General features: G+C 40.4%; 1 protein-coding gene across 3 annotated transcripts in view; it reads right to left on the bottom strand.

Moving 5' to 3' along the window:
* The window catches only part of LOC133408796 (chemokine-like protein TAFA-1), a 165,581-nt gene that overhangs the window by 13,741 nt on the left and 124,037 nt on the right, over positions 1-27,803 (bottom strand). For 2 of the 3 annotated variants that reach the window (XM_061688029.1, XM_061688028.1), the window contains exons 3-4: positions 19,438-19,578; positions 3,944-4,068 (exon numbers count right to left, since the gene is read on the bottom strand). In XM_061688029.1, the coding sequence (XP_061544013.1) occupies positions 3,944-4,068; positions 19,438-19,578 (266 nt within the window). Of the gene's footprint in view, positions 1-949; positions 1,042-3,943; positions 4,069-19,437; positions 19,579-27,803 lie in introns of all 3 variants that reach the window. The other variant, XR_009769319.1, reaches the window with a different exon arrangement.

The raw sequence follows: 27,803 nt of genomic DNA, 5'->3' as shown, positions 1-27,803 counted from the left end.
TATGTGTGTGTGTGTGTGTGTGTGTGTGTGTGCCTGCAGCCTTGTGCTTCAGCAAGGATTTTCAGAGCAAAATGCAAACCTGCTGGTCAATTGTCCTCTGAAAAGAAACAAATGTTGTATTGTGGGCTTTCGAGCTCATGAAGGAACAAACACAAATGAAGCCATTTGGTTTCAGAGGAGGGTGAATGAGGAATTTGGATCAAAGAAGAGAGCAGAGTGCAGGATAAAAGGCCTTTCATGGAGACCGTGGCCTATGTAGTGTGCTGATAGCTGCTCCAACGAGACCCATGTAAGAGGATCGGTATATCAAGTGGCCTTTAACAAGAGCCAAAAACTGAAATAAAATAGGCCTGGCTGGGGTTCTTGAGCACACATGCGAGCATACGTGCACAACAAACACAGAATTCCTTCTGTTATCGAACACATCAAACAGGACTTTGTATTCACAACTGGGAGTACACACAGAGAACAGTAAGTAGCATGTCGCAGATTAGTTCCAAATAGGATTGGCAGAGAGGCACAAGGACCTGTTAGCAGACCTGCACAGTTGCCAAAAACAAGATCAGGACGTGGAACAAAGGGAAAGAAATAAGCCACCGTATTACGCACTCAACAGAGAGAAAACAGAGGTTTTCGTATCGGTGCACCGTGTGTTTTAGAGATGAGCACCCAACCACTTCCATGAAAAGGCATATACAGTACCTTTCTTCAATGCTCTACTGGTTCTTAGTGATGAATATTTACTGTGGGTGGTGGCGCATTTCGCATTTGTGTCACGCCTGCCTAATCATGCGCAGCATGTAAACACACTTGATTATTTTGCGCTGAGCATTTGGGTTAATGAGACGTCATTGAACATGACTCGGTCCCACTTCTACTGCCTGACGCCGATGACGCGAGGGTGACCAGAAAAAAAAGAAAAACAAAGAACAGCTTGAGAAAAACTAACCTTTATAGAAGCAAGAATGCAGCTCAATTTCGGTTGCCGTTTCCTCTGCATTTTGCTTCCAGAAGCTAAAAAGGGGAGTATGGCTGGGTGTTCTGCAAAGAGAGGGTCAAGAGAAAAGGACATATGTGTATTGTATAGAAAACAGCCTCAAGCCTCACCAATTGGAAGATTTCATTGAGCCATTTCACTCATTGAATTTAGAGTAGTAGTCTTCCCAATGTGTGTAAAATTACCAAACAATATCTTCTATTCAATAGGTTCAATTATCTAACTTTCATCTCACGCTACTGTATTTTGACTGGTGCAAAGGACAAAATTGAGATTAAGATGCATTCTTTGGAGGGAACAAAGCGCTGCACCTACCTTAAAATGCCGTGAAGACCCCAAACGGCCAATTCCTTTCTGGAGATTTTATGCCTGGTGAAAGTCTATGAGCTGTTGTATACATCTGCAGGACAACCTTTAGAAGTATAACCTTCACTGGCTGCCCCTACCGTCAAATTAAACTACTTCTATTCAAAGTCATTGTCATTAAAAAAAGACGCTGATCGTGTTCAGGCGGTGGGTGTGAGTTGCTTAAACGAATACAAATCGGGTGATCAACCTGTCACGGTGTGCTGGACTGCTGGCTTGGTGGACTTAACTCCCTTTATTATTTTTGTATGCGGCGCTCAGCGCCGAAGGGCAGCAATGAGGAAGAGTGGCTGTTAACTTTATCTGAGTGAGGAGTGTGGCCTGAGGTGCTGGCCACTCTAACTTCCCACTTTGTGATTGTTTTTGCTACTACGGGCGCTCGAATAGGTTGCATACGATGAAGAGTCCACCTTGATTAACATGATGTCACACATTTACTGGTTTCTGTGCATTCTTACAGAAGATTCAGCTTTAGATGGATTCTCACTTACTTGTTTTATCCTTTCCATATTATTGACAATTGGTTTGTGTTTGCCCCAGCCTGATTTTTGTGTTTAATTTTGAGTTGAAGCACATTTTTATTTAGCTGTAAAGTACGTCAGAAAAAGATTTTCATTGTTATTTTATTTTATTATTTTTTTACGGTGTCAAAAATGTTATTCATATTCTTGTGATTTAACAATTTAAATTTCATTTACATTTATAGGACAAGCTGTTACATTTTGTTTTTGAGTCCCTTACTCGGCATGTTCTCCCCGTGCCTGGGTGGGTTTTCTCTGGGAACTCCGGTTTCCTCCCACATCCCAAAAACATGCGTGGTAGGTTGATCGAAGACTCTAAATTGCCCGGAGGTGTGAGTGTGAATGGTTCTTTGTTTCTATGGGCCCTGCAATTGGCTGGCAACCAGTTGGGGTGTACCCCGCCTCCTGCCCGATGATAGGTTGGATAGGCTCCAGTATCCCGTGTCCCTACTGAGGATAGTGGTAAAGAAAATGGATGGATGGATGGAGTTCCTTACTTTCCCTTACACGTTGATGAAAAATCAATGTTCTACCTGAACGAGTTCAATGAATGAAAATTTATTAACTAGTTCATATTTTGGGCCAACGTGAATTGAATTCATTTCTGCCTGATGAACATTGAGAACGCGCTCATTCTGACGTCTGTGAACGGTTTTTGAAAGGAAGTTAATTTTCATTCAAGAGTGACAGGTTGTGTTAGTGACTTCCAGGACAAAGCCCGGTTGAACACACTATATACGAGTCTTCATATGTTGGGGGATAAACACAGTGCTTGGCAACCAATTCAGTGCGGCTACGGCCGCCATTCTTGGCAGGCACGTCGCAGCTGCCTAAAAATGTGAGCTGCGTTCAGGGACTCTGCGTAAATGGGAGGGAATGTGTTCTGTGGTGGTTCTTTTGTTATACAGTACAAAGCTGTAAAAAATTATTATTAGGAAAATTATTATATGTATCAGAATGCCGACGTTAAAACTCTGTACGATCACACTGGAATATGGAATTTATTTTTTAGGCGGTACGGTGGACGACTGGATGAGCACATCCGCCTCACAGCTCTGAGGTTCAAATCTGGCCTCGACTGTGTGGAGTTTGCATGTTCTCCCCGTGCCTGCGTGGGTCTTCTCCAGGTACACCCGTTTCCTCCCACATCCCAAAAACATGCATGGTACGTTCATTGAAGACTCTAAATTGCTCGTAGGTGTTGAATGTAAGTGCGAATGGTTGTTTGTTTATTTGTGCCCTGCGATTGGCTGGCAACCAGTTCAGGGTGTACCCCGCCTCCCGCCCGAAGATTGTTGGGATAGGCTCCAGCATGCCCGCGACCCTAGTGAGGATAAGCGGTACGGAAAATGGATGGAATTTATTTTGTTTTGTAATATAAGAATAGATAAAATATAATATATGTTTCATATAGTCAGCCAGAGTTGTGAGGGATCCAAAGTTATCAATGTCTTTTCACCCTCGTTCCTTTCATGCTGTCTTGTGTGTTTTTGTTTGCACAATAAGGACAAAAGTCTTGTTTTTTGTTTTAATTCCCCATTAAAAAAAAATACTCTTCAAGCAGCAAATTTTGACTTCTGTTTTTGATCTTGTAGGGTTAAAGCTGCAGCTGCCTACTAGTGTGGACGGAATGGGTGGCAACAATGGGAAAATGAAATGCCAGTATTTTGAAGGTAATAGCCCGTCAGCAACGTAAAAAAAAAAAAAAAGGATCGATGAAGTAGTTCATTTTTGGAACGGTGAACTTAACTTTGAACTAGTTCGCGAAGAAAATGAACTTTCCCAACACTCCATAGGATTTGGTACTATCACAAATTGAAGTCTTTTGCTACTTTTTTGTATCATTTTGAAAAAGAAAAAAAAAAACTCCCATTCAATGAATTCAAATTAACTTCTAATGAAATTTTTTACCACATTCATATTTTATGAATTATGTGTACAAATATGTGTTTATTAAATGTTTGTTAAGATGTACATGAAAAGGCACATTTGTGTATGTACGTACACATCTGTGAATTATGACTTCACATGGGCGTGGACACATTTGTTGAGGTCTCACCCTTGTGGTCTTGATTTTATTCCCAGAGGAGCACATCCATCCAGAATTGTCAGGCAGAGTCTTGCAATCTTCTCCCTCCAGACATGGTTCCATCTCACACCACCATTTCCCAATTACAATGGATGCTGGGGAAGGTCACCAAAAGACATAAAAGAGTAGGTTAGATCATATTACAAAGATGCAAGAACACTGGGTGCATCTATAGACAATATTTGTAGTCGAGCTACTGTATATTGGAGAATGTAAAATATTCATGTCGGTGGTATACCAAAATATGTATCCTTTATCATCTTGAAATAGGAAAACAATACCACAAACAGTTACTGCCCCACAGTTAGGGCAACTTTAGCAATTGTAGAAAATTGCCACAGGACAAGTTTTGTGCACAAATATGCTTCCTGTTCCAGCTGGTTTTATACCAATGGAAATGAAACATTTTGTAGTCTGGGTGTGAGTAAACTCATTTTGAATAAAATCAAATTGTGTTTGTTTAACATCAACTCAATTCTTCCTCCAGCTATTTGATAAAAACAAATATTTGTTCATCTTCCTATCACAGGGATCACTTTCCCCTTTGCTGTCTTTGTCTGTGTGAGTATACTGTATACATCTCTAAAGTACATACAGGGGCTGAAATAAGTATTTAACACGTCACCATTTTTATTCCGAAATATACTTCCAAAGGTGCTATTGACCTGAAAATTTCACCAGATGTTGAAAACAACCCAAGTAATCCATAAATACAAAGAATGTAGAACAAATGAGCTCAAAAAGTAAGTTGTGTGTAAAATTGTGAAATGACACAGGCGAAAAGTATTGAACACATGAAGAAAGCGAGGTGCAAAAAGGCACGGAAAGCCAAGACAACACCTAAATTCTATCAATAATCAAACAGCAATCCAGCCCCTTGTCAGTGCAAATGAATATCAGCTGGTTCAGCCCTAATAGATGGCCTACAAAACGGTCTCATTGCCAAGCTGCGAGTCAAGACACATATCATGATAGCAAAGAGCAAAGACCATCACAAACTAATTGTTGCAAAACATAATGATGACCTTGGTTACAGGCGCATATCTAACCTTATGAACGTTCCAGTCAGCACGGTTGGGGCCACAATACGTAAGGGGCAAGACAATCATAGCAACATAAATTTGCCTCGATCAGGTGCTCCTCGCAAGATTTCTGACAGAGAAGTGCAACGAATAATCAGAAGAGTTGTGCAAGAGCCAAGGACCATCTGTGGAGAGCTTCAAAGAGACCTGGAATTAGCAGGTACTGTTGTCAAAACAGGAAAACCGTGACGAATGTACTCCGCCACCATGGCCTGTATGCATGCTCACTACGCAAGACCCCATTGCTGAAAAAAAAAAAGCCGTCACATGTGGCTGCAACTGTTGCTGATGTGCTGTGTGTTGCAGGTCGATAAGAGTGTATATATATATATACGTGTGAGTGTATACTCTTATACGTGTATAAGTTCGAAATGGTGACGTATGGTAATTAGCAAATGAGTAATATAGCAATTTATGTAACTATTGGCCACTAATATACTGTATACTGTATATTGTATGAGTGTACAGCACTTGCATATGACATAGACATATTTTGAGTTAGTACATAAAGCAACAGGTGTTTTATCGCAAGTGATGGAGGAATGTGAAGTTTCATGCCTCGAATTCAGTAGACAATGTCCAGCGATTGTCGTCACATGGCTGTATCTGTTGCTGATGTGCTGTGTTGCAGTGTTGTAAAGTAAAGGAGATCACTTCTCAAAGAAAAAACTCTGCACACCTGGATTTAGTTGTGTCAATGTGTGCGATAACCATAATGAGGACAAGTGGATGGATAGTCACTTATTCACATGTATTCACAATATGTTTGTGATTTATTTTCTACAGCTCGAGCTCAGTATGAACATCGTGTTTTTTCCCCTCTTTTTTTAAATCTAGTAGACGTATGTGAGGTCAGATGGTGGAATTTGTTAAAGCCTTTTACAAACTATAACTTTGCATTGTTGGTTACCCTGTAGGTTACCCTTCATCAGTGTAATATGAGCAAATATGCGGAGAGCAATCGCAATGCAAAAGTACAGTTCCACCACATTAAGCTGTAAACATGATATTTGAATGTTTTCGCAAGATGTTTGGCAAAGCAGCTGTGAATCAGACCTTTGTATTTCCCCATGGATGTTTACGTTATTCACTAATTAGCACATGATGCACCATCATCCAATGTCACTCTAGCTTGTTTTTCTCACCATCTCAATTCTTGGAATAAATATGCATTTGACAGCAGTACTCATTCAGCTGTTTCGGTGGCACAAAACCCACCTTTAGCAATATGTCCTTGTTAAGAAAAACACAGAAGACAGCTTGAGGAGAAGAAATGTTTCATCAGGTTCATCAAATGATACTGATGCATTAAATGCTGCCACTGTTCCACAGAGAGCACACACACATACACACACACACACACACACACACAGAGGCAACTTGTATAGTGTTACACTGCCAACTTTGGGACATTCCTGTTTAACAATGTGAATGTTGATTCGACTTGAAATTGAAAATAACTACAACAGCCGCAAACATCATTTGCTTCAGATGGAAAAGAGACAAAGCAAGGAAGCAAAAAACGAAGCAAGAGACTGAATATGCCTCACTTGCGCTTGTAAAAAAGAACAACTTTGCATGAAAACTTTATTAACGTACAGGGTTTCATAAACCTCAATTGAAGTTATTTTAAGTGATATTAAAAGCGTATACAATAGAAATGATAGAAGTGCAACTGATCTGTATTTTGAATGTTCGATTATTTCTATCACGAGCCATAAATTGGCTTGTTGAGTTCATGGCTCCAAATGTGATTTATGTATTATATTTGCTCCCATTTTGTTGCATCTTGGTGCCAAGGAACTACTGTTGAAGTGAGTTTAGGACCTTCATTTAGACAAAAAATTGCTGCCATGTTGTGGCATCTATGGGCAAATATAAACATTTTTAGGGGGGCGTCAATTACCTGGAGATTTCTGCCATTTGCGGTAGAATAGCGAGGGGAGACCGTATGGTACATCGGAGATGCATAGGCCAATGAATAGAAAAATGATTGGCAATAGTGGCTAGTGGCGTAATGATGACAGTATAAGCATTTAAACAAGTGGGAGGAGGAGTCTGTAGTATGGCCTTATTGAGTCTGCTATCTTGTGCCACATGATGACATATTGTAAAGCCGCTGGACAAAATAATTGTGCACCATGCACAACCTCAAAATAATGTACAGTATGTCGAGACTGTTATTAAACAAGGACCCGCTGTAGTTGTTTATCTACACATTTTCCCGGCATGTTGCTTGTTTCTGTTGTTGAGAAAATTATAAGAAATGCGTCCAGCACTAAATTTGAATTACTAAGAAACTTAAAGCCACAGTGTAAATAAAGCCTAATGGAAAAAGCCCTTAAAAAATAATTTATATTTCTCGTAACGTCATTATTTTTTTTGTTGCCTCATGGCAGGGTGTTGCCATGGCTCCCATGGTGTGGAAAGATGTTCACATGAACATGTAGTTAGCCTCAACACACACACACACACACATACACACACAAAATATTACATTTTTGTTTTACAACTATTGCATTCATTTTAATGAATGCAATGCATTTATCTTACAAAATAGTGTGGAACCAGTTGACGAGAAGATAAGGTATATACATGTATGTGCCGGATATTAAATTCAATGTTACATTTTCATAATGAATGTACTGGCAGCTATTGAACTCAAAATTATCAGAACAACCTTGAGGTTTTTTTCTTTGTTCATAAAAGCTCGTAATTCATAAAATGTCCACTCACAATTAATATTGTGTTGTTGGCTGCCATGACAGGACAGTCTAAGGTCCAACATTGCCTTGGAAAGTAGATATTTCATTCGTGCATCCATCCATTTTCTGTACCACTTATAAGTATCTTAATTGAAATCTGTAATCAGGCTCCTATTATTGGGGGTTAGAGGAGAGTTTACATAATCAGCATGTTGTCAAAGCGCTGCTAAAAACAAGATGGCATTTAACTTAATTATTTTACTGTAAAGTCACTATTATCCGGGCCAAAGTGAAAGAAACATTTTGATAGCCAGTAAGTATTTTAAATATAAACCCTTACTTTATTTGCTATTTGAAATGTAATTGGTCATCCAATTAAATACCCTCATATTTAGTGATCACGTCACAAAGTTAAGATGGTCTTTATAAATTATACAAACTTTAAAAAAAAAAAAAGGGAAACAGGTTGCACAGGAAAGGTTTAAAACTCCATCCATCCATTTTCTTGACCGCTTATCCTCACTAGGGTCGCGGGCATGCTGGAGCCTATCCCAGCTATTTTCGGGCGAGAAGCGGGGAACGCCCTGAACTGGTCGCCAGCCAATCGCAGGGCACATATAAACAAACAACCATTCACACTCACAGTCACACCTATGGGCAAGTTAGAGTCTTCAATCAACCTACCATGCGTGTTTTTGGCATGTGGGAGGAAACCGGAATACCCGGAGAAAACCCACGCAGGCACGGGGAGAACATGCAAACTCCACACAGGCGAGGCCGTGATTTGAACCCCGGTCCTCAGAACTGTGAGGCAGATGTGCTAAATGCACAGTGTAAATGCTTATGTTCATGCCTTTCCAGGGTCTATAATTGGGGTTATTAATGTAATTGATCATGCAATACATGCATTGACGCTTTTTGGCACCCTTCTGTGGTGGCATAAGCAAAGCGAGCGAGCGATTTTTTTAAAAATTGTTTAATTTTTTTTTCTTTTTTTTTTTTTGTGTGTCAAAAATATATAATTATACATATTTACTTTTAAAATTTATTTAACCTTTATTCAACCAAAGGATGCAAACATGTACTTATTTTTTGTAACTGTAATTAATTTAATATAGGGTGTATTTTTGCAATTTAGCGGCATTTTGCAGCCTTGTTTATGAGTTTAAATCTCGCGCATCACTAAGGGACGGTGTATCTACTGATTCAGCCAATCACAGCGTCTCTATGGTTTTCCCTGCCACTGGTTAGCTTTTGTGTTCTTCGCTCATTGCTCAGTAGAAGCCTCTTGCTTCTCGCCCTGCGGATCACTTTTTTTTTTTTTATACTGTTTGACAATATTGTTGTTATCCATTGCTCTTGCTCTCTCTCAATATATTATAGTAACTTTTTAAATATGTTTGTATTGTTTTAAAATTGTGTTTGAAGACAAAATACATTTTACGTACCCTAAATGTTATAAAAACACACAATATATAAAAACATAATACCCTATTTTATTTGGCGGATTTTCACTTATCATCGATGCGGTCAGGAACGTAATCCCCGCGATGGAAGGGCACTTACTGTATACTGTATACCAACAGTTAGCATATGCATCTATCTATTTTCTTCATCTTCTTGTCCTCTTCGGGGTCACAGGTGACATAGAGCTTATCCCAGCTGACTTTAGAAAGAACAACACGAGTCTTCAATTAACCTAACATGCATGTTTTTTTTTTTTATTTGGGAGGAAGCCGCAATACGCGCCAAAAACTCAAACAGGCACGGAAGAACATGCAAACTCCACACAGGAACACTAGAGCCGAGATTCAAACCCTGAACCTCAGAGCTCTGAGGCAAACGTGCTAACCACAATTTCACAGTGCTGCCCAGATAGTATGTAAACAGATACATTACCAAACATGTTTGCGATTTATGATTAGCAACGTCTTTTTTTCAGAGCTTTTTATTCAATTTTATTCAATTTATTTTCAATGTCTTCCCAAATCCATGCTTTCTCTGTACCTGGCTCTCTAACAATCTGTTATGCTTCTAGGATGCCTCTGAAAGATAGAATCAAAATAATCTCTTAACTCACTGTGGCTGTCAGGATCTGGCCGGATCGGGCATCAATACATCCTGACAAAGTAGTGTACAAACATGATGAATGGGCTAGAAATACACAGATACAAAATACAAACAACTGAATGAGTGTTTGATTCAAAATGTTAGTTACAAGCTGCTTTGTTGGACAAACAAGAGAGCGTGGGGCTTGAATTGATAAACATACATTGATGTGAACCTTTTACAAGTGAATCTGTCAGATCAATGGTGAGAGAGCTCTGATGGATGGAAGTCCATCACACATTCCTCCTTGACAGGTAGCAGAATGTTTGAACATCTGATGTGTGACGAGGAGAATTGATTTACGTCTGAGTCAAAATGGGAATACGTGACCATGGGTTTAATGAATAGTTAATGTCTTTTAACTTGGCACGCTGCTGAGAGCATGGTTGACCTCCTTTCAATGAATCACTGCAAAATGAAGATTTTAAGATTTTTTTTTTTTTTCAAATCAATGGGGATTCATTTACAGTTAAAAGTGCACAAGCCCAGTATTAATGACACAAACATAGCATGGGTTTGCCCAGAGATTTGTGGAAAAGGTGCAGACAGTGTGCTAATGGCTATTAATAAACCAATCCCTTTTTTTGTGTGGTTATGCCATTGTTTTTATTCCTTCATTACACTTACCCCAGGACATAGATCTGCCTTGTTTTTGTGTTTCTCGAATCAGATCACATTGTGTTGCAAGAGCTCATAGTAGCTATCCCCAACTCCCCAAAATACACAAGCCTCTTTTCAGACCCAGACGAATTCACTGTTTGTCCTACTTTTCCGATGTGTGTTCATCAGAAAAAAAGAATGATGTTAATGTTTCCATTTGAACCTCATCATGGATTCATTCTGTTCATTTCATATGTGAATATCCATATGTGCGGCAGGTTTGGCTCAACGGAGGCTGGATGATGTGACATTCAGTTATTTTCTTTCATTTACTAGTCCCATTATTTTGGAACTGTAAACAGCTTTTAACGCATGCAGTGGCACTATTTGTCAAACAGATGATTGTGATGCATGCTGGATGAAATAAGACCAAATTAATTTGGAGCGGGTCGTGCACATTTTACTGTAGCACAAGTAAACCGTTCACCATCTGCTTGACCAGCAATGTAACATTTGCAGCATTTCCCTTTCCTTCTTTCACTTACCATCCATGTGTATCTCCCCCCTGGATGAATCTTAAATGTACCATGACAACCTGCCATGCTTGGCTATATGCACCCGCGGCAGAACAGAAGGGTTCATTCCACATCAGTGATTAACGATGAGCGTGCATCTGCATGTGCCTCTTGTTGAGAATTTACTGCTACAGCAGCTACATGACAACATCGGTAGGTAGCATCGGCCAGCCTGTGGTAGAGATTAATGGGTGTGTGTGTTGTGCAATTTTCACCTTTTTTGGGGTGTCCAAAGTATGGCTGGGGGCTTAAATTTCATATAGACTGGGATAAGTGCGGCGATGAGCGAGGCTGCAGAGACATGAGCGTTTGACTTGTTAAAAGGGATGTTCTTCACTAAGAGCCTCGTTGGCTGTGACATAACTAGGACATAGTTCTCCTTGTCAAAGCTAATAATCAATTCCCACTACAGGGCTAATCTGACAGCAGACCCCTACTGAGCGTGACGCCTCCCCACACACTCTGTCGTCAAATCTCTGTATTTCCAGCCAAAAAGCTTCAATAGCAACTGAAATAAGAAATTGCAATCCCGTAAGAAATTGTGCGTGAATGCTGAGTGATGCTGCCGCAGAGCCAAATGTCAAAGACAGAATCTGACAACTATAATGGTGGTTGATTAATCACAGCATATTTAAAAAATCACCAGAATTCACGCAATTGGTCCCTTGGGAACAGTATATTGATGATGTCAGAGAAAATAGATGACAAACTTGCGAGAGCATCATTAAAAATGATGATTGCATCATTGCTTATAATTTTTACGATATCACCTTTAAGCTTTTTGGAACCAACATTTCGCTTCAGATGTTTTTTTAAAATTGTTTTGTTTTTGTTTTTATTCTTGTAGTATTGTGGAAAATTCTTAGCCCACCATTTGATTTGGTATTTGAGTAACACTACACGGCATGTTTCAGCTGCGTTTGATAAATGTATTATTTTTTTCTGTGCATACTACCTAATAGTATGCTATTACTACTACCTAATAATACTACTACTACCTGCTGTTATTACTACAACTACTACTACTACTAATAGTAATACATTCCTCAAATGCATCTTTTTAGGGTACTGGGTATCTGAAACATATGTCACATGCTGTATGGTTTGATGTTTTTGATTTATAAAATCAGTATGTATAGTGGGTACGGAAACTATTCAGCCCCCCTTAAATATTTCACTCTTTGTTATATTGCAGCCATTTGCTAAAATAATTTAAGTTCATTTTTGTCCTCATTAATGTACACACAGCACCCCATATTGACAGAAAAAAAAATTAATTGTTTAAATTTGCTCAGACCCTTTGCTCACTATGCAATAGAAGCACGCTTTTGAGCTAATACAGCCATGAGTCTTTTTGGGAATGATGCAACATGTTTTTCACACCTGGATTTGGGGATCCTCTGCCATTCCTCCTTGCAGATCCTCTCCAGTTCTGTCAGGTTGGATGGTGAACGTTGGTGGACAGCCATTTTCAGGTCTCTCCAGAGATGCTCAATTGGGTTTAAATCAGGGCTCTGGCTGGGCCATTCAAGAACAGTCACAGAGTTGTTCTGAAGCCACTCCTTTGTTACTATAGTGCTTCGGGTCATTGTCTTGTTGGAAGGTGAACATTTGGCCCAGTCTGAGGTCCTGAGCACTCTGGAGAAGGTTTTCGTCCAGGATATCCCTGTACTTGGCCGCATTAATCTTTCCTTTGATTGTAACCAGTCGTCCTGTCCCTGCAGCTGAAAAACACCCCCACAGCATGATCCGAAAAAGTTCTATCTTGGTCTCATCAGACCAGAAAGTCTTATTTCTTACCATCTTGGTGTCCTTCAGTTTTTGTTTTTTTTTAGCAAACTCCATGCGGGCTTTCGTTGGACCACTCTGCCATAAAGCCCCGACTGGTGGAGGGCTGCAGTGATGGTTGACTTTCTCCCATCTCCCGACTGCATCTCTGGAGCTCAGCCACTGTGATCTTTGGGTTCTTCTTTACCTCTCTCACAAGGCTCTTCTCCCCCAATTGCTCTGTTTGGCCAGACGGCCAGCTCTAGGAAGGGTTCTGGTTGTCTCATGATGACGTCTTCCATTTATGGAGACCACTGTGATCTTACGAACCTTAAGTGCAGCAGAACTTTTTTTGTAACCTTGGCCAGATCTGTGCCTTGCCACAATTCTGTCTCGGTGCTCTTCAGGAAGTTCCTTTGACCTCATGATTATTATTTGCTCTGACATGCACTGTGCGCTATAAGATCTTATATAGACAGGTATATAGACAGGTGTGTGGCTTTCCTAATCAAGTCCAATCAGTATAATCAAAGACAGCTGGACTCCAATGACGGTGTAGATCCATCTCAAGGATGATCAGAAGAAATGGACAGCACCCGAGTCAAATAGAAGTGTCACAGCAAATACTTATGGCTGTTATATTTAAGTTTTTCTTTTTTAATAAATCTGCAAAAGGTTCAACAATTCCGTTTTTTTCTGTCAACATGGATGCTGTGTATACATTAATAAGGAAAAAAATTAACTTAAATGATTTTAGCAAATGGCTGCAACATAACAAAGAGTGAAAATTTTAAGGGGGTCTGATTACTTTCTGTACCCACTGTATGTATGAAATGTATGGCCCACCCTGTATTAATGACCAAACATAACCAGAATGTCACTGAAGTGAGACAGTAAGTGAAAAACTTTTACTTTTGTGGCATGTCATAAAAAAAGTTAGGCTTCTTTCTGTTTTTAAAAGATGACGGAAAGATGGGCAGTGCCTTTCTAAATTTGGACAAATGAAAGTTCCATTAATGCTATTGTGACTGAGATGGTAAAAATACTGTACCTGTATATAAATTTCTTCTTTCCGGATAATGATACAGATAAACACAGTACCTTATATCACGAGCCGCACCAACATTTTCAACCACCATCATTCTTCTTCGATCCATGCAGCAACTCACCCCAAAAAATGTACAGAAACTGATTTTTCAATTTAAGTAATAATGTATCTGTGTATGCAGTTCAGAGGTCATGGGCTCCGGCTTCCTCGGTCGGTGGAGTTTGCATGTTCTCCCCATGCTTGTGTGGGTTTTTCTGCGGGTACTCTGGTTTACTCCCACATTCAAAAAACATGCATGCCAGGTTATTTGAAGACTCTAAATTGTCCTTAGGTGTGAATGGATGTATGTCTTTATGTGCCCCGGTTGCCTGGCGACCAGTCTGGGGTGTACCCCGTCTCTTGCCCGAAGTCAGCTGGGATAGTCTGCAGCACACCTGCTACCCTTGTAAGCATAAGCGATACAGAAAATGGATGGATAGATGGATAGATAACAGTGTGATAGAGATTTGTACCAAGAAAGTACATTGCAACGTTATTGGTCATACATTTGTGGCAATTGTTGAAAATGTATAAATTGTGTAAAATTGTGCCATACTGCTGGGACTAAAATTCTATTAAAACACCAAAACTGTCCTACTGGTTACCTGTGATATACCAACAGCAGCACTGTAAAGGTGAGAACAGTGGGGCCAGTTCTAAGGCCCGATCGCTGACAGGGGTCCGAGACATGAGTGACCTCAGTGTCACAAGCATGCCAGGCGAAAACTTTATGGGGAACACTCGGCAACTTGAATAATTTATTGCTTGATTTTTAGCATTTGCCCAATGAACCTATGATGCTTGGGTGCAAACAACACACACAGCAATGGGATTTATGGTCACCATGTTCTTTGATGTTGGATTTAGATGCAAATAACCGATAAAACAGCCCATCAGCAAAATTACAAATTTGGCGAAAGATAAAGATGAACACTTTCCTCTAGGCTGTGCTTGCGTGTCCAGAACAAATGACTACTTAAAACAAACTCTTTTTATATAATAACAATTCATTTTTCTAAGATTGTTAATCTGTGTGAGCGTGTAACCTGTGTATGGTACAGTGGCAGCAGATGGCCCCCAGCGGAGTGATGAGGTGGGGAGAAAGTCTGGGGCAGTCCACTCACTCCACCAAGTCTGAACACATAGTAAGGGGAACGCTGTCCACCAAAGAACAACTGTCTGCCACTGATCAAGACTGGTCAAAGGTGTTTTTACTACAGTATGTGTGACTATCCATCCAGCCATGCATGTTCTGTACCGCTTATCCTCACTAATAATCTTTATATATCATGTGGTTTTAGCACCAAATAAAGTTGGTGAAAAGGATTTCAGTGGAATGTGAGGCATCTAAATAAAGAAATTGCCTTTATAAGAAGTTGAGGTCATCTTATTTGTGGCACATTTGTGGTCAATACTGCTGTGTTGCTGTTCAGTGGCTTGTCTTTTTCATTTTTATCACCGTTCCACTTTTAAGTGCTTGTTAATCGATTCACTGACTCTGAAGATTTCTGGCCAGGGGACTCAAACCTACTGAGGTGCTAAGTGTTAACAATAGTTTCTACTTCTGTGCCTGCATCTTTGTCAGGTATTCTTTGATTTGTCTGATTTCACCCAACTTCTACTTGAAACTTTCTTCATGACGCAGTGAAACAAATTCCCTTGCTCTGCAAAATATAGTCAGAAATTCTTATGTTCATTGAGCATAGCAATGACTACTGAGTCATTTTTTGATCTCATTGTGACGGAAAGATTTTTACAGAAATGTATTCATAGTAAACCGCTGTGATGTACATCTGGGGTAACACGCACATCAGTTTGTTTACCTACATGAATCTGTGAAGAGCTTTCACTCGCCATGCTTGTGCCCATGAGAGTAAAATGAAAAAATAAGCACTGTGCTGTTTTCATCATCTTACACTGAATGTCAAAGACATACAAAGTGGGACCATTTACTGCATTTTACACAGTAGTGATCGACTGTCTTCCAACCATTCAGCTGCTGTCTTTTCAAGTGAAGTTGTTGCCAGGTAGGTTAAACAAAATCTATTTTTTTTTTTTCACTAATTGTGCAACAGCGACATTAAAGGCTGTCTACTGCCATGCTGCCACACACCTTGTTCCACCACAATGCATTCCCACTATTGGAATTGTGCTCAATTCTGCTCAGAATGCACAGCTCACAGGCACAATCACTGTAGACCACAAGTGTCAGACATCATTTTGTTTGACCCTTTAAAACAAATCTTGCTAAGTCGATTTGTTCTTTTCATTTTGGAAGAAAATAGGTTCCAAAATTGCAACTTGTCTATACTTGAACTGGTTTTACAAACTTTTTTTTCACCAAATTCCTTCTTAACTTTTATTATCATTGTTGTTATTATTATTATTATTATTATTATAGTATTATTGTTTATTCTATCTTTTATTATACCCATTCTAGTCCCTCAAGGGGAAATTCAACTCACACTCCAATATATTCGCTGCATAGACCACATTGAACTAAATCAGCCACATGAAGGCATGTGAGGAGAGATTCATTGTGAAAGAGGCGCAGAGTGCTGCACCTCTTAAGCTGAGGTGGTGAGGATAATGCCTTACACAAGGGCACCTTGGCAGTAACCAGCAAGAATATGAGTTGCCCTTTTTACATTGTTTGTCCATAGTGGGACTCAAACCTGTGTCTTCCGACGCATAAGCCCAAGTCCTTACAGACTGAGCTACTGCCATAAACTGATCAATCGTTGCATAATTTAATATATGTTTGCCACAATTTTTCACAGCTACTGATTTCAAATCCAGTTTGTTGTTAACAATACTATATGTATAATAACAATGAAATGCAGTGGCATTGTGTATAAGTAATAATATGATGAGGTGGTTATACCACATCTATATGAATTTCAAAGTCGTAGCAGCTGCCTAGCCTGAGGGAAACCATGACTACGATGTGGCCCATGACGAAAATGAGTTGGACATCCCTGCAGTGGAGACTATAAATCCATCAATTATCAATACTCCTTATCCTGTTCAGGGAGAGAATGATCTTATTCGAGCTGACACCCATATGTCTATCTCCAACAAAAGAAAAATCCAGTTTGATAATTTGCAAACTAAACTATATATAGCCCCCTGATTATGTCCTGGTCGCAGTTTTTTTGGGCTGCCAGATTTCGTCACAACACCAGAAAGAGAGTACGCTGTCGTTGACATATTTTGGCTCGAGTGATTTGACAACCACGTCTCACAAAAACTTTTCTGTTTAGTTTAAAATGGCTTAATTTACCCAGGATACCTCGCCCAATTGTGGCTGTGGTCTGTTTTTACGCCGTAAAATGGGTAAAGTCATGCTGGCTGGAAGCATCATCTGCACTGGCCCAGCTATTTCGTTGCTAGTTAGCCGCTATCTCTCATCAGTCATCCACCACGTGTTGGCTGAATCTTGCATAACTTTATCCAATTTATTTTTGGAGATTATCGCTCGGTGGAGACGGCTACAGACATCCATGAGTCATGATCAGCTGGTCGTACAACAAGACTTGGTAGCCACTGTACAACTCCGCATGTGCGCATGCGCATAAAGTCAAAATAGCGGCGGACGTAAACATGAAATCTTCCAACTTTTGCTGAAAACTCACATGATTTGTTGATGCCTCACATGGCGTAACTTGAGAAAAGCCTGTCCGCCATGTGTGTGTGTGTGTGTGTGTGTGTGTGTGACTTGATGGCACATTCCTTCATTAATTTTTCCGTAGCACTTATCCTCACTAAGGTCACGGGCGTGCTGGAGCCTATCTTGGGTAACTCTGGGGGATAGGCGGGGTACACCCTGAACTGGTCGCGAGCCAATGGCAGGGCACATACATAAACAAACAACCATTCGTAATCAAATTCACACCTAAGGGCAATTTAGAGTCTTCAATTAACCTATCATACATGTCTTTGGGATATGGGAGGCACGTTGACAACATGCAAACTCCACACAGGTGAGGCCGGATTTTAACTAGGGTCTCAGAACTGTGAGGTACATGTGCTAACCAGTCGCTCACTGTGCCGCCTTCATGACACCTTTTTACAGAACATTTTGGTTGAACAACAATTTGGAGGAGCCACTGTTTGTTAAAAAAAAAACAAAAAAAAAACAGGCAACTATGGATATTGAAAAGGTTGAGTTACAGTATATTTGCAGTATACTCATTGCAGTCTTTCATCTGATTCATCTTCATCCATCCATCCAATTTTTGTAGCCTACTGCTTATCCTCATTAGGATCGCGGGTGTGCTGGAGCCGAGTCCAGCCGACTTTGGGCACTGATTCATCTTTTTAGAAATAATTGTTCCCAACCACAATTCATAATTGTATTGTCAAGGCTCCAATACCGCAAGTGATCATGACAGGTGATTGCCAGGATGACACTTGCAATTTGTTTTTAATTCTTATTTGTAGAGTGTGCTGATTTCAGTACTTTCAGTATTCAAATTTTTTATGTCATGAAAATTCAAAGGCAGACTGAAAGTATGGATAAACTAAGTTATTTGAGAGATTTTCAAAGGACATCTCAGTCAGGTGAAGAGACAGGGTTTACAGTCTACTCTGTCGAAGAGAATTTAGTTTTGCAACAAATGAGAACAATTAAATGTTTCCAGCAAATATTTCCATTTAAGATCAGAATGTCTCAAGTACCAAGGACTCGGCTTTTCATCAACCCAGAATTCGTTTTGTGTGTGTGAGCTTTGTCTCATGGTTAATTCATATTCCTTGATCATCTTTACTGTCAGATGGATAACCAGCCCTGTGGAGTCCATCCAGTGCCTGTCTGGCCCTTCATGTAACAGCCCTATTAATGAGGATTTTTTTGCATCATTTTTCATAAGGGGTGAACACTTTGATCTCCTGCTGGGGTTGAGGTGAAATGATTGAGATTGGGAGGCAATACATGAGCTTCTTGCCATAAGGAGGGCATCACAGTTGTGTCTGAATAAGTTTGATGTAGACTTCCTGCCTGCTTTTATTCCCCCCAGAAAGGTGCAATTCAGGTGCACTATGCTGGAGCTTCGCTGAATTGTTTATTAGTTATTAATTTCTATCAGTCTGATCTGCCGTGGGCATTGTGATCTGCAACATGCTCCTTGCTCAGTTGTTCACAAACTTTGGATCAACCACTTGATGCCCAGAAGCACAGAACTGCAGCCTGCCTAACGGTTCAATGGATTTGTATTATTAGCACAGAAAATAATACTTATGTACTGGGTAAGTGCTTAACTCTGTTATTTTAGTATTCTACCCATCGTGCAGTGCTGTACCGGTAGTATATTGTTTAAACTTTAAAAAGTTAAAAAAAAAAACAACAACATGGATTTATATTTAATCTCCTCCTTTCTTGTATTTTCTCCTTTCTAAACCTTGTTATTTATGACCTGTCATTTAATGGAATGTTTAATGAAGTGAGCAATTATTAAGCAGCCATAAAGAGATCTACTTGTCACACATTTCTGTCGTTAATAAAATAAATGTGTAACTATAATCAGAGGTATTTCCTCACCATCCACACAGGAGGGTTTGTTGCGCGTTGTCCCTGCCACTTTGCCTGGTAAACAGGAGCACTTGACGGTCTGAGAGCGTTCCTCTATGCGATTCTTGTTACAGCATCTGTGGGCTGCAATCACCTCACACGTACCTCCCTCTGTGGACAAATGGACGAGAAATACACAATCATGCATAACGTGGTTTGTCTATGTGTGAAGAAACGTGAAGAGACATGCCACAAACAATGAACAAAGGCATCCGCAACAGTGTGCTCCGAATGAAAAAGGCTTCGAAAAACACGCTGATTTCACGTCATCTGTCACATGCTACAAATTCTCAAATTGTTTTAATGATTCCATCTTTTCATTTCCCGACCATATGTATGTCAGTGTCATTAAAACAGACCATTAGTCTGGAGGGTTGTTACTAAATTACAGCGCTTCATACTTAGAAATAGGTCCAATATTTCTTCAGAATTAATGAGATGGGTAAAATATTAAATGCACCACATCAAGCAGACAGGGAAAGCACTTTGTTAAAAGAACAATGTGTTATGTAGTCCCATACATAAATCACAAAACCAACAGCAAGGTGAGTAAGGCAGCACTCCACGTATCTCGAAGATAATCCCATCACATGAGAGCATTTTGGTCACAGTTTTTGTATTTAATCTAATTCAACTACACATGTAATTAAGAAAGTGGCCAGTGTCTTGAAATTCTCAGCAACCGGCGAGTCAAAAGACCTGAATGACTGAGATCTCTGAGGTTCACGTACAGGCTATACAACACTGAAATATTAACTCCAAGAAATAGGTGACATCACTCAGTGTGAAGGCAATACAATAGTATGGTGGCTAACAAAGGAGAACGTCAGAAAAAAATATTTGGAGAAGAAAAGACAATATCTGCCAATGGGGATACTGGGTCAAAATAGCAATCAGGGGGATTGCTCATGGGAGGGACTGATGGAGGCAAGGGACATCCTGGAATAAGTGAGACAGCGAGAGAGTGCTAAAGGACGAGGTGTATGTGCCTGCCAGGTAGCGACCATGCCAGTGAGTAATGAGGGAGCCATTGGAAGTGCCCCCTTCACACAATTATAAAGCGACGGGCTAATGCAGCCAGCGGAGCTGCAGGAGAGAGGCCCTTCATCACTGCACGCCGATTCTTTGCGCCCAGGGAAAAACTCTTTATCTTTTCTTGACAGGCACTGCAACAGACACCTGCGTCCAACAATTAAAGCAGAACCCATCCCAGGACGATGAAGAAAGGAGGAAAGAATAACAGGATGTTACATGTATCCTCTCAGATCTACTGACTGTAGAGCACACGCAGATGGGGGAAGGCCACCAAATGGCAGGAACCATAGTGTTTGTATCGTTTACTTACTCAGCGAGCTCTACAGGGCACACGAAAAGACCCATTTATACTCACTGACAACAACCAGTGTGTGTTTCTTTGGCTGAAATTGTCTCTTCAAATGTTTGAAATGAATTACAGAACTGTCCTTCAAGCGGATTACACAAGTTGGGTGAGTTTTCTTCTCCCATTTCCATCAATGTCTGTTGTGGTCAGACCAAAAGCCACTGAATCTTGGATTAGGAGGCAAACATTTGCAGTCCCGATGGACCGTTCTGTCATGCACTATTAATCCACCTCTCTCAACACTTGTTAGGAGTTTCTTGGGCAGGACAAGGCGCAACACAGACTCTAAAAGTAGGAGGGGAAAAAAATCCCTTGAGTGTGTTAAAGCCCCAAACCCCACCATGTGTTGGTTTGTTGAATATTTTACTGGTGGCCCTCTGGCCTGCGCACTTGCTTTCCAGTCAAAGATGAGTAAGTGAGGAGTTTACATTGCATCACAGGCACTGCAAAACCTCACATTTTCTGAGTAACTTTATTGGCATGCTTTGTTGATTCGTAATACACACACGTGTAGCCATCGGACCACAGACATACCGTATTCTCCCATCAATTAAATTTCTGACACATCCTGACCTGTAAATGTCATACAAGAACATTTCTTGTTCATTAAAATGTATTCTCTCTTGATTAGTCTTAGATATTTTTTTTGCATTGGTGGAGCTGTCTGAATATCTGAGCAGAAAACAACCCCCCCATTGGGAGAATTTTAGGATGTAACCCATACAGAAAACAAAAATGGAGATACAGTATAAACAGGGATTGAGAAAAAATAAAGAGATGAATAAATCAATATATGAATAAATAACACTTTAATCAACTCCACACATACTACGGGGATGCTGAGGTGGTAGAAGCATCCATCCATCCATTTTCAACACCGTTCATCCTGGTTAGGGTCACGGGATGCTGGAGCCTATCCCAGCTGACTTCGGGCGAAAGGCAGACTGCACCCTGAACTGGTCGCCAGTCAGTCGCAGGGCACATAAAAACACAGACAACCATTCGCACTCACATTCACACCGTCACTGAGTGGGAACTGAACCCACGCTGCCTGCACCAAAGTCAGGCGAGTGTACCACTACACCATCAGTGACTGTGGTAGAAGCAGAAGAAAGCATAGATTTTCTTTAAGAGTGGCTACTAAACACGATTTACTGTGTTGTTTTGGGTAATTGTTGTATTTACAGGTACTCTCACCGGTCACTACATGCTGTACATTCTAATGAGATCTATTCAAAGTATATAAAGTATATATAAATAAAGTGTAAATATAAAAATGTCTGCCTTTACAAACTTGTTGACTTTTGATTCACCCTATTGGTAAAGTTATTGTATTTTACAGTGTAGTTTGGCACTGTAACATTTTCTTAGTTTTTATACTATACATTATATATATAATATTTTGGGCAATATTTACACCATTCAAACTCTGAAGCACTTTGTGGCTCCTTTTTCTTTCTTGAATTTGATCCACTATAAAGAATATATGCTTAAATGGGCTGGAACATATCACAGGGGAATTCAGGGGAGAGCACCTGGTACACTCGGGACAAGTCACGAGTCAATCGCTTGGCACAAAGATACAATGAACTATCCACACTCACATTTACCCCTACAACCTCTGTCCACATGTATGTTAGGCATGTTTTTGGACGAGTAGACAATGCATGAAGCACAAGAGAACATTCCAACTCCACACAGGAAGGCCCGAGCCGAATCTGTCAACTTCGAGGCAGATGTGCTAACAACTAGGCCATATTTTGAGGAAACATTCTTACTCCAAATATAGAAGGGGTTCACTGTGTAGCAGAGTACCATTGTACAGGGCCAATCAATATAATACAAATGAAAAAGTTTGCAATCAAAGTCCCGCCATCCTGTTGGCTCATTTGACATAATGGCATGTTTCATTTGAAATATTGTTTATTCGGATGCTCACAGCTCAATGGTAACTGTACACTGTTTATGCTGTCAAGACGTGAGTGTGGGCTGTGATGGATGCTGTCCTCTGAGCCTGTGAGACAGCGAAAGGGGTTAAACCAACCTTCTAAGATGGAGTGGATGGCTGTGCACCACAGACTTTATTGAGGGGAAGTGAAGGGCATTGATGGTGCCATTGGCTGGTCATTTTTCTCTCAGTGGCTCACAGTGACAGCAGCCATTGAGTGACAGGATGAGGTGATTATGTGTAAGGAGACCAATGCCTTATTGTTTTCAGCTTAGTCCAAACGCCAATTAATGAGAAAGTGTTGTAAATCTGAGGGAGGGTTGGGGCAAGTCTTTATATCAGCTTACATGGAAACAGCAACAATCCAGTTACATAGTTTAAAAGTGTACCCCAAATGTCCGTCCCATCCATTTTCTGAACCGCTTATGCTCACTAGGGTCACAGGTGAGCTGGCGCCTATCTCAGTTGACTTCGGGCAAGACGTAGCGTACACCCTGAACTGGTCACCAGCCAATCGCAGGGCAGATACTGTATGAACAAACAACCATTCGCACTCACATTCACACCTACGGACAATTTTGAATCTTCACTTAACCTACCATGTATGTTTTTGGAATGTGGGAGGAAACCGGAGTACCCGGAGAAAACCCACACAGGGAGAACATCCAAACTCCACATTGGGGAGGCAGGATTTGAACCCCGGTCCTCAGAACTGAGGCAGATGTGATAACCAGTCGTCCACTTATTCAAAATTAAAAAACAGTCACTGATGGTGTAATGGTAGATTTGTCTGACTTGTGTGCAGGCAGAGTACGTACAGTTCCCACCCAGTGACTGTGTGCATGTAAGTTGTTGTCTTTATACTGTATGTGTCCTGTGATTGACTGGGATAGTCAAACTGGTGTAGTTCGTTTGCCCAAAGTAAACTGTGCCAGGCTCAATCTCACCACAACCCTGATTAAAGTAAGCAGTATAGAAAATGGATGGAATTTATAAATGTGAGCACGGAAATTTTGATGACAAAACTACAACAGGTTGTGTAATGGGATGATGGCTAAAAAAATGCTAGAATTACAAAAGGGGAACATGGTCTGGTAACTGGTACTGTTGGTGAGTAATGGTCAACGACACAATTTCTATTATTTGCCTCAGTGAATTTGAAACTCCACACAGGAAGGCCAAGATTTGAATCCAGAATCTCTTGACTGTCAGGCAGACGTTGGCTGAACCACCAAATTCTACTGCATGTTGTAAAGAACAGCCAGTCCTTTTTCGATTTTATGGTTATGAACAGAATTCCAGTTTGCCACAACTGGTATGCATTTCTGTGGTAGCATCACACACACACGCACACACATATAAAAAAACACAACCACAAAAGACTCACTAACCCAGGCATACTGAACTCAAGTGTTGCATGACAATGCATAGAAATAGTTAGAGCTCCGTATTTTTCTTAACTTTGGAGGCATAGTTTTCCAGAGGTGTTTCGGTGAGATTGTATAGTCACTTCGAGGCAATCGACTTTAAATCTGATACAAGTCATTTCCGTTCGGTACGTCAATTTAGAACAATAACAATGAATTGATCTAAAGTAAGTCCCTATACTACTAATTGAACTAATTAAACGTGTTACCGCTAACTCAATTTCAATAATGACACAAACATATGCAGAATATTTCTAGCTTTTGAGTGACAAAATGTCACTAATCAAGCAATCGCTGTCTTCTGTCTTCATTGCTTATACATTTTTCAAACTGCTGCAAAAAAAGAAGAAATAATAATAATTGGCTCCTGAATCAACAATGTGTTCTGTGGCCAAGAGATGAGCTCTCAGCTAACATTTTTCTTCCTTCTTCGCTTCTTCACAGCTTTTATCACACAGTTATCAAAATATTAGCATACTGTATGGCCAAGGGAATAAACAAAGCAGTGAGGAAAACCAGAGACCCCCAAGAACTATTTTTTTACAACTTAATTGGAATGCATTCAAGTGAAAATTAAATGTTTCCACCTGCAAGCTGAGTTGTGTTTCTGTTTCTCAAATCAAGCAGATGCTTCTGCTTCAGTCAACCAGGTCGTCTATTGCCTAAATGGGTTTTGTAATGCCATGTGCATCTATATAGATGGATGGATAGATAGATAGATAGATAGATGGATGGATAGATAGATAGATAGATAGATAGATAGATAGATAGATAGATACACACACACATAAACATCATAAGACAGTGGTCGTGATAGATGTATAGCAACATCTGAAGAAAGGAACATGAACAGCTGGAGAAATACCAAGGACTGAAGGAAGAGCTAGAGAAAATGTGGGTGTTGAAGGCAATAGTGGTGCTGGTGGGAGTAACCCCCAAGCTGGGAGGATGGCTCCTGCAGAGCGCAATACTGGGAGCAGCTAAGATCCTGCGCAGAAACCTCGAAATCCGAGGCCTCTGAAAGAGGATCCGAACCCAGATGTGATACCGAGGACTCAGAAAGTGATTTTATACAACCCAAATTCCAATGAAGTTGGAATTGGAAAGTTGGTACGTTGTGTTAAACATAAATAGAAAGTAGAAAGATACACTGGGAAAAATGCATCAGAGTGGCTTGATGCCAGCTGTCTCACTGCATATATGTTTTATGATGCTCATAAGAATTTATCTTTTCATGACTTGGTTGGAACTTCAACAGCACTCACCCCCGATTAGTTAGCATAATGTTTAAACATGCTACCAAGCATTGTTGAGTGTATTCCAAATGAGGACCTTGCAGGCAATGCTCGAAAACAACTTTTCATGTTCCTCCTCTCGGCAGCTAATATGAATGTATATTTGATCAGGAATTACACAGTCCTCATTTAGGGTTGCCTACTTGTGTAACAGCACCAGTTAAAATGGATAGTGTTGGAAGATAAATCCCTTGGAGGGGTAGAAATAGACCACACTGGATAATTCTAAATTATCTGTGGTGCTATGATGTTTGACGCTCATCTCTTTGGAAATTACGAGAAAGGGAGGACGTGACACAACATGTACATGTCATATTTCTGTGTAGAAGGCAAACTACTGCCATTTTGGTATATGCTCATTGTATTGTAGACATTGTAGACAGTGACTCAAATTGCTGATGACGATATGACCGATTAGGTTATTTTATAACCCCAATTCCAATGAAGTTGGGACGTTGTGTTAAACATAAATAAAAACAGAATACAATGATTTTCAAATCATGTTCAATGTTTTTGTTTTTAATTGAATACACCACAAAGACAAAATATTTATTGTTCAAACTGATCAACTTTATTGTTTTTAGCAAAAAATCATTAACTTAGAATTTTACGTCTGCAACAGGTTCCAAAAAAGCTGGGACAGTTGGCAAAAAAGACTGAGAAAGTTGAGGAATGTTCATCAAACACCATTTTGGAACGTCCCACAGGTGAACAGGCTAATTGGGAACAGGTGGGTGCCATGATTGGGTATAAAAGGAGCTTTCCTGAATTGCTCAGTCATTCACAAGAAAAGATGGGGGAAGGTTCACCTCTTTGTGAACAAGTGCGTGAGAAAACAGTTCGAACAGTTTAAGGATAATGTTCCTCAACATACAATTGCAAGGAATTTAGGGATTTCATCATCTACGGTCTATAATATCATCAAAAGTTTCAGACAATCTGGAGAAATCACTGCATGTAAGCGGGAAGGCCAAAAACTAACATTGAATGCCCGTGACCTTCAATCCCTCAGGCGTCACTGCATCAAAAACCAACATCAGTGTGTAAAGGCTATCACTACATGGGCTCAGGAACACGTCAGAATACCAATGTCAGTAAATACAGTTCGGCGTGACATACGTAAGTGCAACTTAAAACTCTACAATGCAAAGCAAAAGCCATTTATCAACAACACCCAGAAACGCCGCCGGCTTCTCTGGGCCCGAGCTCATCTAAGATGGACTGATGCAAAGTGGAAAAGTGCTCTGTTGTCCGACGAGTCCACATTTCAAATTGTTTTTGGAAATTGTGGACGTCGTGTCCTCCGGGCCAGAGAGGAAATGAACCATCCGGACTGTTATGGACGCAAAGTTCAAAACCCAGCATCTGTGATGGTATGGGGCTTTGTTAGTGCCAATGGCATGGGTAACTTACACATCTGTGAAGGCACCATTAATGCTGAAATGTACATACAGATTTTGGAGAAACATATGCTGCCATCCAAGCAACGTCTTTTTCATGGACGTCCCTGGTTATTTAAGCAAGACAATGCCAAACCACATTCTGGACGTGTTACAACAGCGTGGCTTCGTGGTAAAAGAGTGCGGGTACTAGACTGGCCTTCTTGCAGTCCAGACCTGTCTCCCATTGAAAATGTGTGGCGCATTATGAAGCGTAAAATACGACAACGGAGACCCCGCTTGACATCAAGCAAGAATTCCATCTACAAAGCTTCAACAATTAGTGTCCTCAGTTCCCAAACGTTTATTGAATGTTGTTAATAGATGTGTTGCAGCCATAAAATTCAAAGTTAATGATTATTTGCTAAAAACAATAGTTATTCACTTTGAACATTACATATCTTGTCTTTGTAGTCATTTTGCTGATGTCATTATTTGTAAAAAGAAGAAACCAGTAACCGTCGTCTCTTAGCACCCATTTTGTGACTGATCATTCTTTTGGGATATGTTTAGTAAAAAGACAAGTTACAAAACTAACAAATTATTTGAAGCTATTTGAACTGAGTTCGTGCTCGAGTGGCTTTAGCCTCAATCACCACATTTTAGTTATCTGTTGGGTTTCTCTGACCGTTGTGAGGTTTTCTCTCTCTACTGTCAGGAGGGGCAACTGCCGGGGCTGTTTCCCTGAAGCAAAGCAGCATCACCCACACAAAACAAACGGACTTTACAGTGAAAGGTAACACAAACAGGGAGTGTGAACCCGAGAGAGAGGAGGAGTCAGTGTAGCAATGAAGAGGGAGGGGGCAGAGAGGCCTTCAAGAGCAACAGTTGACTGACAGAACCACT

Source organism: Phycodurus eques, chromosome 10 (assembly GCF_024500275.1).
Source record: "Phycodurus eques isolate BA_2022a chromosome 10, UOR_Pequ_1.1, whole genome shotgun sequence".
Lineage (NCBI taxonomy): Eukaryota > Metazoa > Chordata > Actinopteri > Syngnathiformes > Syngnathidae > Phycodurus > Phycodurus eques.
This window is presented reverse-complemented; position numbering and strand designations above follow the sequence as displayed.